This window comes from Hylobates moloch, unplaced genomic scaffold, assembly GCF_009828535.3.
Source record: "Hylobates moloch isolate HMO894 unplaced genomic scaffold, HMol_V3 SCAFFOLD_14, whole genome shotgun sequence".
NCBI lineage: Eukaryota > Metazoa > Chordata > Mammalia > Primates > Hylobatidae > Hylobates > Hylobates moloch.
In genome coordinates this window covers 70738807-70752979 of record NW_026652289.1, presented here as the reverse complement: position 1 = coordinate 70752979, position 14173 = coordinate 70738807, and the positions used below count along the sequence as shown (strand labels likewise).

At 41.4% G+C, this 14173-nt stretch overlaps 1 protein-coding gene across 6 annotated transcripts in view; it reads right to left on the bottom strand.

Annotated features, from left to right (window-relative positions):
* TP53BP1 (tumor protein p53 binding protein 1) overlaps positions 1 to 14173 on the bottom strand; it is a 112727-nt gene that overhangs the window by 71475 nt on the left and 27079 nt on the right. For all 6 annotated transcript variants that reach the window (XR_009209811.1, XR_009209812.1, XM_032175243.2 and 3 more), the window contains exons 5-8: positions 11405 to 11532; positions 10369 to 10527; positions 9906 to 10035; positions 1624 to 1790 (exon numbers count right to left, since the gene is read on the bottom strand). Coding sequence is in view for 4 of the 6 variants with exons in the window: in XM_032175243.2 (XP_032031134.1) it covers positions 1624 to 1790; positions 9906 to 10035; positions 10369 to 10527; positions 11405 to 11532 (584 nt within the window). In the remaining 2 variants the exon portion in view is untranslated. The remainder of the gene's footprint in view (positions 1 to 1623; positions 1791 to 9905; positions 10036 to 10368; positions 10528 to 11404; positions 11533 to 14173) is intronic.

Below are 14173 nucleotides of genomic sequence, written 5' to 3'. Positions count from 1 at the left end.
CCTGTAATCCCAGCACTTTGGGAGGCTGAGGCGGGCAGATCACCTGAGGTCAGGAGTTCAAGACTAGCTGGACCAACATGGTGAAACCTCATCTCTACTAAAAATACAAAAATTAGCTTAGCGTGATGGTGTACGCCTGTAATCCCAGCTACTTGGGAGGCTAAGGCAGGAGAATCACTTGAACCTGGTAGGCAGAGGTTGCAGTGAGCTGAGATCACGCCACTGCACTCCAGCCTGGGCAACAGAGGGAGACTCCATCTCAAAAAATAAATAAATAAATAAATAAATAAAATAAAAGCCAGAATCCTTATACTTCTGCTTAGCTGCTCTTCTTTCTTGTGATGCTTCTATTAAAAAACAGCAAATGAACCTTTTATTCCAACATCTACCTTAAGTGAAGTCAAGCTCATGCCATGATACAGATGGGAGAAGTCAAAAAAATGCACATGACACCTGATGTTATAAATGCAGCAGTTTTCAAGATTTGGGCCTGCTCAAAGGACATACAAAAGACTAATGCAATAGTAAAAGGATTTATGAGCAGCCATTACTGTTTTATACTATGAAGAGTCTCTTGTTGGTCCCTTCCCCTTAGCAATAGATGAAGTATCAACTATATTAATCCCAGTGTAAAGGAATTTCTTAAATAAAACCTTATAACTTTAGTAAGAGACCAACAAAGGTTCCTCAGTGACCCTCTGAATGTCTTGCACAGCAACCTGTATCACAGCATAGCAAAGGAATATAACCTTCTTCCCTTCCCTCCTTACAACCAACATAATATGTTTCGCTGGTAATTAACTCAAGCTTTCTAGCTCTCTGAGGCTATGGAATGAAAGACTGGTGGAGGTTAAAGAGGTGTGAAACAAATTATATCCTTTTAAGTTTCATGTCCTTTCTGCTAGATTTTAAATTCCTATCTGTGTCAGATTAACTAATAAACAGATTAAGTTAGTAAACTGCTACCCAGATGAATATGAAAAACCTAAGCTTAATATCATATTGAAGATTTGAAGACATAGTAGCCATGTAACAGAAAATGGCGGCCAGGTGCGGTGGCTCACGCCTGTAATCCCAGCACTTTAGGAGGCCAAGGCGGGCGGATCACAAGGTCAGGAGAGCGAGACCATCATGGCTAACACAGTGAAACCCCATCTCTACTAAAAATACAAAAAATTAGCCAAGCATGATGGCGTGTGCCTGTAGTCCCAGCTACTAGGGAGGCTAAGGCAGGAGAATGGCATGATCCCAGGAGGCGGAGCTTGCAGTGAGCCGAGATTGCACCACTGCACTCCAGCCTGGGCAACAGAGTGAGACTCCATCTCAAAAAAAAAAAAAAAAAAGAAAAAAAAGAAAATGGCTAGTATCTATAATACTAAATTTACGGTATTAGCTATTCTTCACTATCTCATTCCCAAAAGAGAGAAAATTATGTCAAAATATTAAATGGAAATTATTCCCAAAAAGCCCTTCTCACTAATTACTAGAAACACATTTTCCTTCCATATCACAAACAAGTCTGCAAACCTATAAAATGCTTTGTAACTTAACCAGTAGCCTCAGAACTAAAATAAAAGTTTAGATCTTTGGAGAAGAGCTGTAATGACAAATCACTCTTGGTACCTGTTTTATTGCTCTGGTCAAACAAGTCTTCCTGAGTTGACAAAATCTCAGGCTCTGGTGACTTCTGAATCTGCAGTCCACTTTCCATAAGTTCTTGTGCAGATAACTGTTCTTTTGCTTCCATAGCAGCAAGAGACGCTTTGGGGCTAAAAGGCATGTCCTCTGACCTAGGAAATTCATATCACCAGGAGAAAAAGTTCCTAAGTTCAAATGCTTTTAACTAAAAAGCTTTTCCTGTTTTGTGTGTTTTTCTTTAACAATTTCAAAAATTCCAGTGGCTCTAATTTACATAATTATCTATTAAAAGGGAAATAAACTACTCTTTATAGTGATAAAAGTCCTCAGCCCATTTTAAAACCTGTCTCACTCTCTCACACAGCCAATACCTGTCTTCAACTCTGCTCAATACTGTGCTTCATGCTTTCTAAGATTTCTGATGAGTGACTTGGGGAATTTTTGTTACATATAATGTTATCTAGACCTGTATAAAGAATTCTGATCCAGACCCCAATGATGCCAGTAAGGAGAACAGTCCAAACTATGACATTCCATGGAAAGTATTTGATGTGAATTATCCTCTGTACTAGTGACACACACATCTTCTGCTGACCTTTTCCATTTGATGTACCCAAACCCCAAACCAATTCTCCTTCAGACAAATACTAACACGTGTAAGACATTCATCCCTGGCCCCTTTCCAGAGGCTTATGAGGTTCACCTGTTCTACCACTCCCCAGGGTAAACAGAACAGCATAACTAGGTGGAAGGCAGCATCTAAAAGAAAAGCCTAAAAAGTCACTGTTATGCTGAGTGTTTTACATTAGAAAGACAATTTCTCTTGATATTCAACTTTGCTTAGGACACTCCCTCCCCACTCTTTCCATTGAAGGAAATAACAAAACAATACTGAATGTTTATTTATCCCCTATCCCAAACTGGAAGCATCCCAGTTTTCTTCTGCCATATTCAAACTTCACCTGCGGGCCAGAGATAACGAAGCTTTGGTTATAAAAATCACTAGAGATGAAGCAGAGGCACATTCCCCAATTCCTACCAAGTTAAGAGCCTAAAGAACCTGAGAAAATCCCTACATCTATCGATACCATAAAATACCAGATGCAGGATACCTGAGAACCCAAAGCAATCTGGGTGCTCCTCAAGTATAGAAACAGTAGGCTTTCAAATATAATATTCATGTTACTCTTCATAACACCAGAGAGGCTAAGAAGACCTCCCACAGACAAGCAGTGTCTCTGTAGACAAAGATCACAAAGGAGGAGTGGCAACCAAAGATTACAGAGTCATGCTTATAGTTAGAGCAGCCTTAAAACATCATTGTAGGCTAGGCAGAGTGGCTCACGCCTATAATCCCAGCACTTTGGGAAGCTGAGGCAGGAGGATTACTTGAGCCCAGGAGTTCGAGACCAGCTTGAGCAACATAGCGAGACTCCATTTCTACAACAAAAAATTTTTTTTAATCAACAAAAAAAGGTCTTTGTAGAATGCCTAAAGATTAAGATTAGTAGTCAAGTATGGCCCAAGTACTTGGGAGGCTGGAGCAGAGAATCAATCACATGAGCCCAGGGCAACATAGTGAGACTTTGTTTCAAACAGACAGACAAAAAATGATTCTTGGGACTTCATAAATAATGTTTCTTTTTTATTATTATTATTATTATACTTTAGGTTTTAGGGTACATGTGCACAATGTGCAGGTTTGTTACATATGTATCCATGTGCCATGTTGTTTTGCTGCACCCATTAACCTGTCATTTAGCATTAGGTATATCTCCTAATGCTGTCCCTCCCCCCTCCCCCCACCCCACAACAGTCCCTGGTGTGTGATGTTCCCCTTCCTGTGTCCAGGAGTTCTCATTGTTCAATTCCCACCTATCAGTGAGAACATGCGGTGTTTGGTATTTTGTCCTTGCGATAGTTTACTGAGAATGATGTTTTCCAGTTTCATCCATGTCCCTACAAAGGACATGAACTCATCATTTTTTATGGCTGCATAGTATTCCATGGTGTATATGTGCCACATTTTCTTAATCCAGTCTGTCTGTTGTTTGGGACATTTGGGTGGTTCCAACTCTTTGCTATTCTGAATAGTGCCGCAATAAACATACGTGTTGCATGTGTCTTTATAGCAGCAGATTTTATAGTCCTTTGGGTATGTACCCAGTAATGGGATGGCTCGGTAAACATGGTGTTTCTAGTTCTAGATCCCTGAGGAACTGCCACACTGATTTCCACAATGGTTGAACTAGTTTACAGTCCCACCAACAGTGTAAAAGTGTTTCTATTTCTCCACATCCTCTCCAGCACCTGTTGTTTCCTGATTTTTAATGATAGCCATTCGAACTGGTATGAGATGGTATCTCACTGTGGTTTTGATTTGCATTTCTCTGATGGCCAGTGATGATGAGCATTTCTTCATGTGTTTTTTGGCTGCATAAATGTCTTCTTTTGAGAAGTGTCTGTTCATGTCCTTTGCCCACTTTTTGATGGGGTTGTTTGTTTTTTTCTTGTAAATTTGTTTGAGTTCATTGTAGATTCTGGATATTAGCCCTTTGTCAGATGAGTAGGTTGCAAAAATTTTCTCCCATTCTGTAGGTTGCCTGTTCACTCTGATGGTAGTTTCTTTTGCTGTGCAGAAGCTCTTTAGTTTAATTAGATCCCATTTGTGAATTTTGGCTTCTGTTGCCATTGCTTTTGGTGTTTTAGACATGAAGTCCTTGCCCACGCCTATGTCCTGAATGGTATTGCCTAGGTTTTCTTGTAGGATTTTAATGGTTTTAGGTCTAACATGTAAGTCTTTAATCCATCTTGAATTAATTTTTGTATAAGGTGTAAGGAAGGGATCTGGTTTCAGCTTTCTACATATGGCTAGCCAGTTTTCCCAGCACCATGTATATTAAATAGGGAATCCTTTCCCCATTTCTTGTTTTTGTCAGGTTTGTCAAAGATCAGATAGTTGTAGATATACGGCATCATTTCTGAGGGCTCTGTTCTGTTCCATTGATCTATGTCTCTGTTGTGGTACCAGTACCATGCTGTTTTGGTTACTGTAGACTTGTAGTATAGTTTGAAGTCAGGTAGTGTGATGTCTCCAGCTTTGTTCTTTTGGCTTAGGATTGACTTGGCGATGCGGGCTCTTTTTTGGTTCCATATGAACTTTAAAGTAGTTTTTTCCAATTCTGTGAAGAAAGTCATTGGTAGCTTGATGGGGATGGCATTGAATCTATAAATGACCTTGGGCAGTATGGCCATTGTCACGATGTTGATTCTTCCAACCCATGAGCGTGGAATGTTCTTCCATTTCTTTGTATCCTCTTTTATTTCATTGAGCAGTGGTTTGTAGTTCTCCTTGAAGAGGTCCTTCACATCCCTTGTAAGTTGGATTCCTAAGTATTTTCTCCTCTTTGAAGCAATTGTGAATGGGAGTTAACTCATGATTTGGCTCTCTGTTTGTCTGTGATTGGTGTACAAGAATGCTGGTGATTTTTGTACATTGATTTTGTATCCTGAGACTTTGCTGAACTTGCTAATCAGCTTAAGGAAATTTTGGGCTGAGACAATGGGGTTTTCTAGATATACAATCATGTCATCTGCAAACAGGGACAATTTGACTTCCTCTTTTCCTAATTGAATACCCTTTATTTCCTTCTCCTGCTTGATTGCCCTGGCCAGAACTTCCAGCACTATGTTGAATAGGAGTGGAGAGACAGGGTATCCTTGTCTTGTGCCAGTTTTCAAAGGGAATGCTTCCAGTTTTTGCCCATTCAGTATGATATTGGCTGTGGGTTTGTCATAGATAGCTCTTATTATTTTGAGATATGTCCCATCAATACCTAATTTACTGAGAGTTTTTAGCATGAAGGGTTGCTGAATTTTGTCAAAGGCCTTTTCTGCCATCTATTGAGATAATCATGTGGCTTTTGTCTTTGGTTCTGTTTATATGCTGGATTACATTTATTGATTTGCGTATGTTGAACCAGCCTTGCATCCCAGGGATGAAGCCCACTTGATCATGGTGTATAAGCTTTTTGATGTGCTGCTGGATTCGGTTTGCCAGTATTTTATTGAGGATTTTTGCATCAATGTTCATCAAGGATATTGGTCTGAAATTCTCTTTTTTGGTTATGTCTCTGCCAGGCTTTGGTATCAGGACGATGCTGGCCTCATAAAATGTGTTAGAGAGGATTCTCTGTTTTTCTATCGATTGGAATAGTTTCAGAAGGAATGGTACCAGTTCCTCCTTGTACCTCTGGTAGAATTCGGCTGTGAATCCATCAGGTCCTGGACTCTTTTTGGTTGGTAAGCTATTGATTATTGCCACAATTTCAGAGCCTGTTATTGGTCTATTCAGAGATTCAACTTCTTCCTGGTTTAGTCTTGGGAGGGTGTATTTGTCGAGGAATTTATCCATTTCTTCTAGATTTTCTAGTTTATTTGCATAGAGGTGTTTGTAGTATTCTCTGATGGTAGATTGTATTTCTGTGGGATCGGTGGTGATATCCCCTTTTTCATTTTTTATTGCATCTATTTGATTCTTCTCTTTTTTCTTCTTTATTAGTCTTGCTAGCGGTCTATCAATTTTGTTGATCTTTTCAAAAAACCAGCTCCTGGATTCATTAATTTTTTGAAGGGTTTTTTGTGTCTCTATTTCCTTCAGTTCTGCTCTGATTTTAGTTATTTCTAGCCTTCTGCTAGCTTTTGAATGTGTTTGCTCTTGCTTTTCTAGTTCTTTTAATTGTGATGTTAGGGTGTCAATTTTGGATCTTTCCTGCTTTCTCTTGTGGGCATTTAGTGCTATAAATTTCCCTCTACATACTGCTTTGAATGTGTCCCAGAGATTCTGGTATGTTGTGTCTTTGTTCTCTTTGGTTTCAAAGAACATCTTTATTTCTGCCTTCATTTCATTATGTACCCAGTAGTAATTCAGGAGCAGGTTGTTCGGTTTCCATGTAGTTGAGCGGTTTTGAGTGAGTTTCTTAATCCTGAGTTCTAGTTTGATTGCACTGTGGTCTGAGAGACAGTTTGTTATAATTTCTGTTCTTTTACATTTGCTGAGGAGAGCTTTACTTCCAACTATGTGGTCAATTTTGGAATAGGTGTGGTGTGGTGCTGAAAAAAAATCTATATTCTGTTGATTAGGGGTGGAGAGTTCTGTAGATGTCTATTAGGTCCACTTTGTGCAGAGCTGAGTTCAATTCCTGGATATCCTTGTTAACTTTCTGTCTCACTGATCTGTCTAATGTTGACAGTGGGGTATTAAAATCTCCCATTATTATTGTGTGGGAGTTTAAGTCCCTTTGTAGGTCACTCAGGACTTGCTTCATGAATCTGGGTGCTCCTGTGTTGGGTGCATATATATTTAGGATAGTTAGCTCTTCTTGTTGAATTGATCCCTTTACCATTATGTAATGGCCTTCTTTGTCTCTTTTGATCTTTGTTGGTTTAAAGTCTATTTTATCAGAGACTAGGATTGCAACCCCTACCTTTTTTTGTTTTCCATTTGCTTGATAGATCTTCCTCCATCCCTTTATTTTGAGTCTATGTGTGTCTCTGCACGTGAGATGGGTTTCCTGAATACAGCACACTGATGGGTCTTGACTCCTTATCCAGTTTGCCAGTCTGTGTCTTTTAATTGGAGCATTTAGCCCATTTACATTTAAAGTTAATATTGTTATGTGTGAATTTGATCCTGTCATTATGATGTTAGTTGGCTATTTTGCTCGTTCGTTGATGCAGTTTCTTCCTAGTTTCGATGGTCTTTATGATTTGGCATGTTTTTGCAGGGGCTGGTACCGGTTGTTCCTTTCCATGTTTAGTGCTTCCTTCAGGAGCTCTTTTAGGGCAGGCCTGGTGGTGACAAAATCACTCAGCATTTGCTTGTCTGTAAAGTATTTTATTTCTCCTTCACTTATGAAGCTTAGTTTGGCTGGATATGAAATTCTGGATTGAGGCCGGGCGCGGTGGCTCACGCTTGTAATCCCAGCACTTTGGGAGGCCGAGGCGGGCAAATCACGAGGTCAGGAGATCGAGACCACGGTGAAACCCCGTCTCTACTAAAAAATATAAAAAATTAGCCGGGCGTGGTGGCGGGCGCCTGTAGTCCCAGCTACTCGGAGAGGCTGAGGCAGGAGAATGGCGTGAACCCGGGAGGCGGAGCTTGCAGTGAGCCGAGATTGCTCCACTGAACTCCAGCCTGGGCGACAGAGCGAGACTGTCTCAAAAAAAAAAAAAAAAAAGAAATTCTGGATTGAAAATTCTTTTCTTGAAGAATGTTGAATATTGGCCCCCACTCTCTTCTGGCTTGTAGAGTTTCTGCCAAGAGATCAGCTGTTAGTCTGATGGGCTTCCCTTTGTGCGTAACCCGACCTTTCTCTCTGGCTGCCTTAACATTTTTTCCTTCATTTCAACTTTGGTGAATCTGACAATTATGTGTCTTGGAGTTACTCTTCTCGAGGAGTATCTTTGTGGCGTTCTCTGTATTTCCTGAATCTGAATGTTGGCCTGCCTTGCTAGATTGGGGAAGTTCTCCCGGATAATATCTTGCAGAGTGTTTTCCAACTTGGTTCCATTCTCCCCGTCATTTTCAGGTACACCAATCAGACGTAGGTTTGGTCTTTTCACATAGTCCCAAATTTCTTGGAGGCTTTGTTCATTTCTTTTTATTCTTTTTTCTCTAAACTTCCCTTCTCACTTCATTTCATTCATTTCATCTTCCATCACTGATACCCTTTCTTCCAGTTGATCGCATCGGCTACCGAGGCTTCTGCAATCTGCACGTAGTTCTCGATACTTGGCTTTCAGCTCCATCAGCTCCTTTAAGCCCTTCTCTCCATTGGTTATTCTAGTTATCCATTCGTCTAATTTTTTTTTCAAAGTTTTTAACTTCTTTGCTATTGTTTTGAATTTCCTCCCGTAGCTCGGAGTACTTTGATCGTCTGAAGCCTTCTTCTCTCAACTCGTCAAAGTCATCCTCCATCCAGCTTTGTTCCGTTGCTGGTGAGGAACTGCGTTCCTTTGGAGGAGGAGAGGTGCTCTGTTTTTTAGAGTTTCCAGTTTTTCTGCTCTGTTTTTTCCCCATCTTTGTGGTTTTATCTACTTTTGGTCTTTGATGATGGTGATGTACAGATGGGTTTTTGGTGTGGATGTCCTTTCTGTTTGTTAGTTTTCCTTCTACCAGACAGGATCCTCAGCTGCAGGTCTGTTGGAGTTTTCCAGAGATCCATTCCAGACCCTGTTTGGCTGGGTGTCAGCAGCGGTGGCTGCAGAACAGCGGATTTTCGTGAGACCACAAATTCAGCTGTCTGATAGTTCCTCTGGAAGTTTTGTCTCAGAGGAGTACCCGGCCGAGTGAGGTGTCAGTCTGTCCCTACTGGGGGGGTGCCTCCCAGTTAGGCTGCTCGGGGGTGAGGGACCCACTTTAGGAGGCAGTCTGTCTGTTCTCAGATCTCCAGCTGCGTGCTGGGAGAACCACTACTCTCGTCAAAGCTGTCAGTCAGACAGGGACATTTAAGTCTGCAGAGGTTCCTGCTGAATTTTTGTTTGTCTGTGCCCTGCCCCCAGAGGTGGAGCCTACAGAGGCAGGCAGGCCTCCTTGAGCTGTGGTGGGCTCCACCCAGTTCGAGCTTCCTGGCTGCTTTACCTAAGCAAGCCTGGGCAATGGCGGGCGCCCCTCCCCCAGCCTGGCTGCCGCCTTGCAGCTTGATCTCAGACTGCTGTGCTAGCAATCAGCGAGACTCCGTGGGCATAGGACCCTCCGAGCCAGGTGCGGGACACAATCTCCTGGTGTGCCGTTTTCCAGGCCCGTTGGAAAAGCGCCGTATTAGGGTGAGACTGACCCGATTTTCCAGGTGCCATCTGTTACCCCTTTCTTTGACTAGGAAAGGGAACTCCCTGACCCCTTGCGCTTCCCGAGTGAGGCAATGCCTCAACCTGCTTCAGCTCACGCACAGTGCACTGCACCGACTGTCCTGCACCCACTGTTTGGCACTCCCTAGTGAGATGAACCCGGTACCTCAAACGGAAATGCAGAAATCACCCATCTTCTGTGTCGCTCAGGCTAGGAGCTGTAGACCGGAGCTGTTCCTATTCGGCCATCTTGGCTCCACCCCAATAATCAATGTTTCTAATGGACCACAAGTATGCCCAGTACAAGGGGAAAATAATTTAAAAATCAACGATTTCTAAAAATGTTTTCATCTGGTAAAATGAAATTAGTATAACCCTAAAGCAAAACCCGTAAATCCTTTTTAGAAAGTTCGGCTTACCTTGCAGGTGGTGGATTTTGCTCTTTCACAACATGTACATCCTTACTGGGCTGTGCTGTCACAGGGATGTCCTTGCTGGACTGTTCTGCTATGGGGGTATCTTCATTGGACTGTTCTTCGTGCTTAATTCCTGAGAGTTTTATAAAATGACAGGAAGGAGATAATTTTTCAAAATACTAGATAAAGTCCCAGATGTTTCTTAAAAAGCAAAGATTTTAACAAAAGTCCAATTTACAAATATATACAGGCATCAGTCTATAAAGGAAAGTCACCAATAACTTAAAGAAAACCTCGGCCCACAAACCAACAATTGACAAGTATTTACCAGAAAACTCTTCAACCTTACTAAATTACTTAGATTATATTAATCTGGATAGCTACAAAACTTATCAAGGAAAAAATAACTACCTCTAGTATGGGAGAAAACACAATAACTCCAAATGCCAGAAAACATGTTTCATACCAGTATTAGCATCCACATCAGATAGCCTGGTATAACCAGAGTTGGTGGTTACTGATTGTAGCTGCTCTTTGTCCACTTCATATGGCACAGTATTTTCCTCAACATCCTGGCTCTGGGAGAGTTCCAGAACCCCAAAGCCCAACTGTGACGAGGCAGTATCTAGGAACAAAATGCCAAGAAATTAGGTATCATCCCACAACATTATGCAATGTACAAGCTGCTGTCCTCAGCAAAGGACGGTCCCATTAAGTCCTTCACATCAAAGTCCTGTGCACCCCCCAAATTTTTCAAAAATAAAAAATAAATGTGGCCGAGCATGGTGGCTCACACCTGTAATCCTGGCATTTGGGAGGCCAAGGTGGGTGAATCACTTGAGGTCAGGGGGTCAAGACCAGCCTGGCCAACATGGTGAAACCCCATCTCTACTAAAAATACAAAAATTAGCCAGGTGTGGTGGCGCACACCTGTAATTGTGGCTACTTGGGAGGCTGAAGCACAAGAATGGCTTGAACCCAGGAGGTGGAGCTTTCAGTGAGCCAAGATCACGCCACTGCACTGTAACCTGGGCGACACAGCAAGACTCCGTCTCAAAAAAATAAAAAAAAAATAAAAAAGTAATAAGTGCATTAAAGACGAAGCGGGAAAATGTGTAATAAAGTAACAATACTTCATACTATAAAATCTTATAAGTAGACTACGTCTGCTTTCTAAAGGTACATCATAAACTACACCCACAGTCACAGCAATTCAGATTGTACTTCCACTCCACAAAGTACACATTCCAAAAGTATTTGAAAAACAAATGAATACAACAGGAAGAAAACTCAATATGCAGAAAGGGGGCTAACCAATGAACTACAAATTCCTGAACACCAAATCAGGTGGAACATTTTAAATTACTAGCAAATTTATTAATGACTCTCAATTTAATTATGAGAAATCTGCAACCTAATAAAGAGAAGAAATTTAGACATCTGCACAATCATGTCAAAGGAAGTTAGAACAGTCTATTATTCTGAAAAAGGCACAAGGCTACCTTCAGCACCAAGGTAATGTGTAGTATTGCCCGAAGTATCTTCTTCCTTCTCTTTCTCCTTCTGTTCCAACTCTTCTCCCTTCTCTTCCTCCACAGCAGGAGCAGATTCCACTGACATTCCCAGAACGCTACACAGCAGAAGGATATAATCATGTGTTCCCAGATAGTTTGGGACATTTTAATCAAAGCACTCTGACCCCCGACACATACCAACCATCTCTTAGCCAAACTTGAAAAAGTAAAATACCTCACCTTTATAGTGCTTCTTTCTACAAAAAGCACCTCAAAGATTAACAATTCAACATCCTATACAGAATTAAGTAAAGAAAAAATAAGGCACCAACATACTCGAATTTTATATTTTTGAGAAGAGGTAGAAAAATCTTGCATTCAGAAGAATTACTGACAAGTGACAAGAGAAGATATGCATTGCATGAGCAGAGAAAGGGCTCAAAAAACTTTTTAAAAGTTCACAGAAGTATTTTAGTAAAAAACTTAAAATACATATATAGAACCACAGAGTCCAAACAAAATTCAGGTAAAGAGCTTATATATGTATATAAATACATACACACACACACACTTTTTATTTTTTACTTATTTTTTTTTAAGACACAGAGTCTGGGCCGGGCACGGTGGCTCACACCTGTAATCCCAGCACTTTGGGAGGCAGAGGCAGGCAGATCATGAGGTCAAGAGATCGAGACCATGCTGGCTAACATGGTGAAGCCCCGTCTCTACTAAAAATACAAAAATTAGCTGGGTGTGGTGGCACGCACCTGTAGTCCCATCTACTCAGGAGGCTGAGGCAGGAAAATTGCTTGAACCCAGGAGGCGGAGGTTGCAGTGAGTCGAGATTGCACCACTGCACTCCAGCCTGGTGACAGAGCGACACTCTGTCTCAAAAAAATAAAAAAAAGAGAGACAGAGTCTGACTCCCAGGCTAAAGTGCAGTGGCACGATCACAGCTTACTGCAGCCTTGAACTACTGGGCACAAGCAAACTCTATATATTTTTAAAATAAGTTAACACCGACCAGGCACGGTGGCTCACGCCTGTAATCCCAACGCTTTGAGAGGCCAAGGAGGGAGGATCACGAGATCAGGAGATCAAGACCATCCTGGCTAACATGGTGAAACCCCGTCTCTACTAAAAAATACAAAAAAATTAGCTGGGCGTGGTGGCAGGCGCCTGTAGTCCCAGCTACTCGGGAGGCTGAGGCAGGAGAATGGCGTGAACCCGGGAGGCAGAGCTTGCAGTGAGCCCAGATCGCGCCACTGCACTCCAGCCTGGGCGACAGAGCAAAACTCCACCTCAAAAAAAAAAAAACAAAAAAACAAAAAAACAAAAAAAACAACGAAACAACCTATAAGTTCAGCATTAAGGAAATGATTACATAATTTCATAATCTATTAATAAAATATTATATCACCATTAAAAATGTTTGAAACAAGGCCAGGCGCAGTGGCTTATCCCTGTAATCCCAGCACTTCGGGAGGCTGAAGTGGGTGGATCATTTAAGGTTAGGAGTTCAAAACCAGCATGGCCAACATGGTGCAACCCCGTCTCTACTAAAAATACGAAAATTAGGCTGGGCACGGTGGCTCACACCTGTAATCCCAGCACTTTGGGAGGCCAAAGCAGGCGGATCACGAGGTCAGAAGATCAAGACCATCCTGGCTAACAAGGTGAAACCCTGTCTCTACTAAAAATACAAAAAATTAGCCAGGCGTGGTGGCACGCACCTGTAGTCCCAGCTACTGGGGAGGCTGAGGCACGAGAATCGCTTGAACCCGGGAATCGGAGGTTGCAGTGAGCCAAGATCACGCTACTGCACTCCAGCCTGGGAGACAGGGCGAGACTCTGTCTCGAAAAAAAAAAAAAAAAAAATTAACCAGTGTGGTGGCATGTGCCTGTAGTCCCAGCCACTTGGGAGGCTGAAGCAGGAGAATCGCTCGAACACAGGAGGTGGAGGTTGCAGTAAGCCGAGACTGCCCTACTGCACTCCAGCCTGGGCAACAGAAAAAGAGTCTGTCTCCAAAAAAAGAAAAGCGTGAAACAAACAAATACAAAATGTGAACCTGAATTGGATCTTAGATCCAATCAACCAACCAATCAATAAAACAAGATAAAAGACATCTTTGAGACAACTGGGAAAATCTGAACTGTAATGGAATTATTACTTTCTTAAGTGTGATAATGGTACTATGATTATATAGAATAATGTACTTATTCTTAGGGGATGAATGCTGAAGTATTTAAGGGGACATCATATGAAGGAGAAATCTGATGTCTGCAACATAGTTTTAAACAACTCATCCCCCCAAAAAAGTACAACACACACACACACACACACACACACACACACAGAACAACTGTATATTCTTTCATTTCTTCTGTGGGCTTAAACTTTTAAAATAAACTTGGGGAATATGTTAAGTTTTAATTGTCATGGGAAAAATTTTGATGTTTTTAAGCAAAACATCAGCAAACATACACTTTTACTTTCCACATGATGTTAACCATATAAATCAAATGAACAAAAAAAGAGAGAAAAGATGCCAAAATGTTTACAGCAATTAGCCTCCAGGTGGCAGGATTACAGATGACATCTTTGCTTCCTTGCAACTTTCTACACAATTAGTATTTCATAAAAAGAGCGTTAAGCATAACTTTAATAAACATAAAAGAGGTGAAAATATAAATTTGCAAAGTTGGGAACCGTGACCTAAGCAAGTGAAAGAAGACTAAGTAAAGATTTTTACAAAA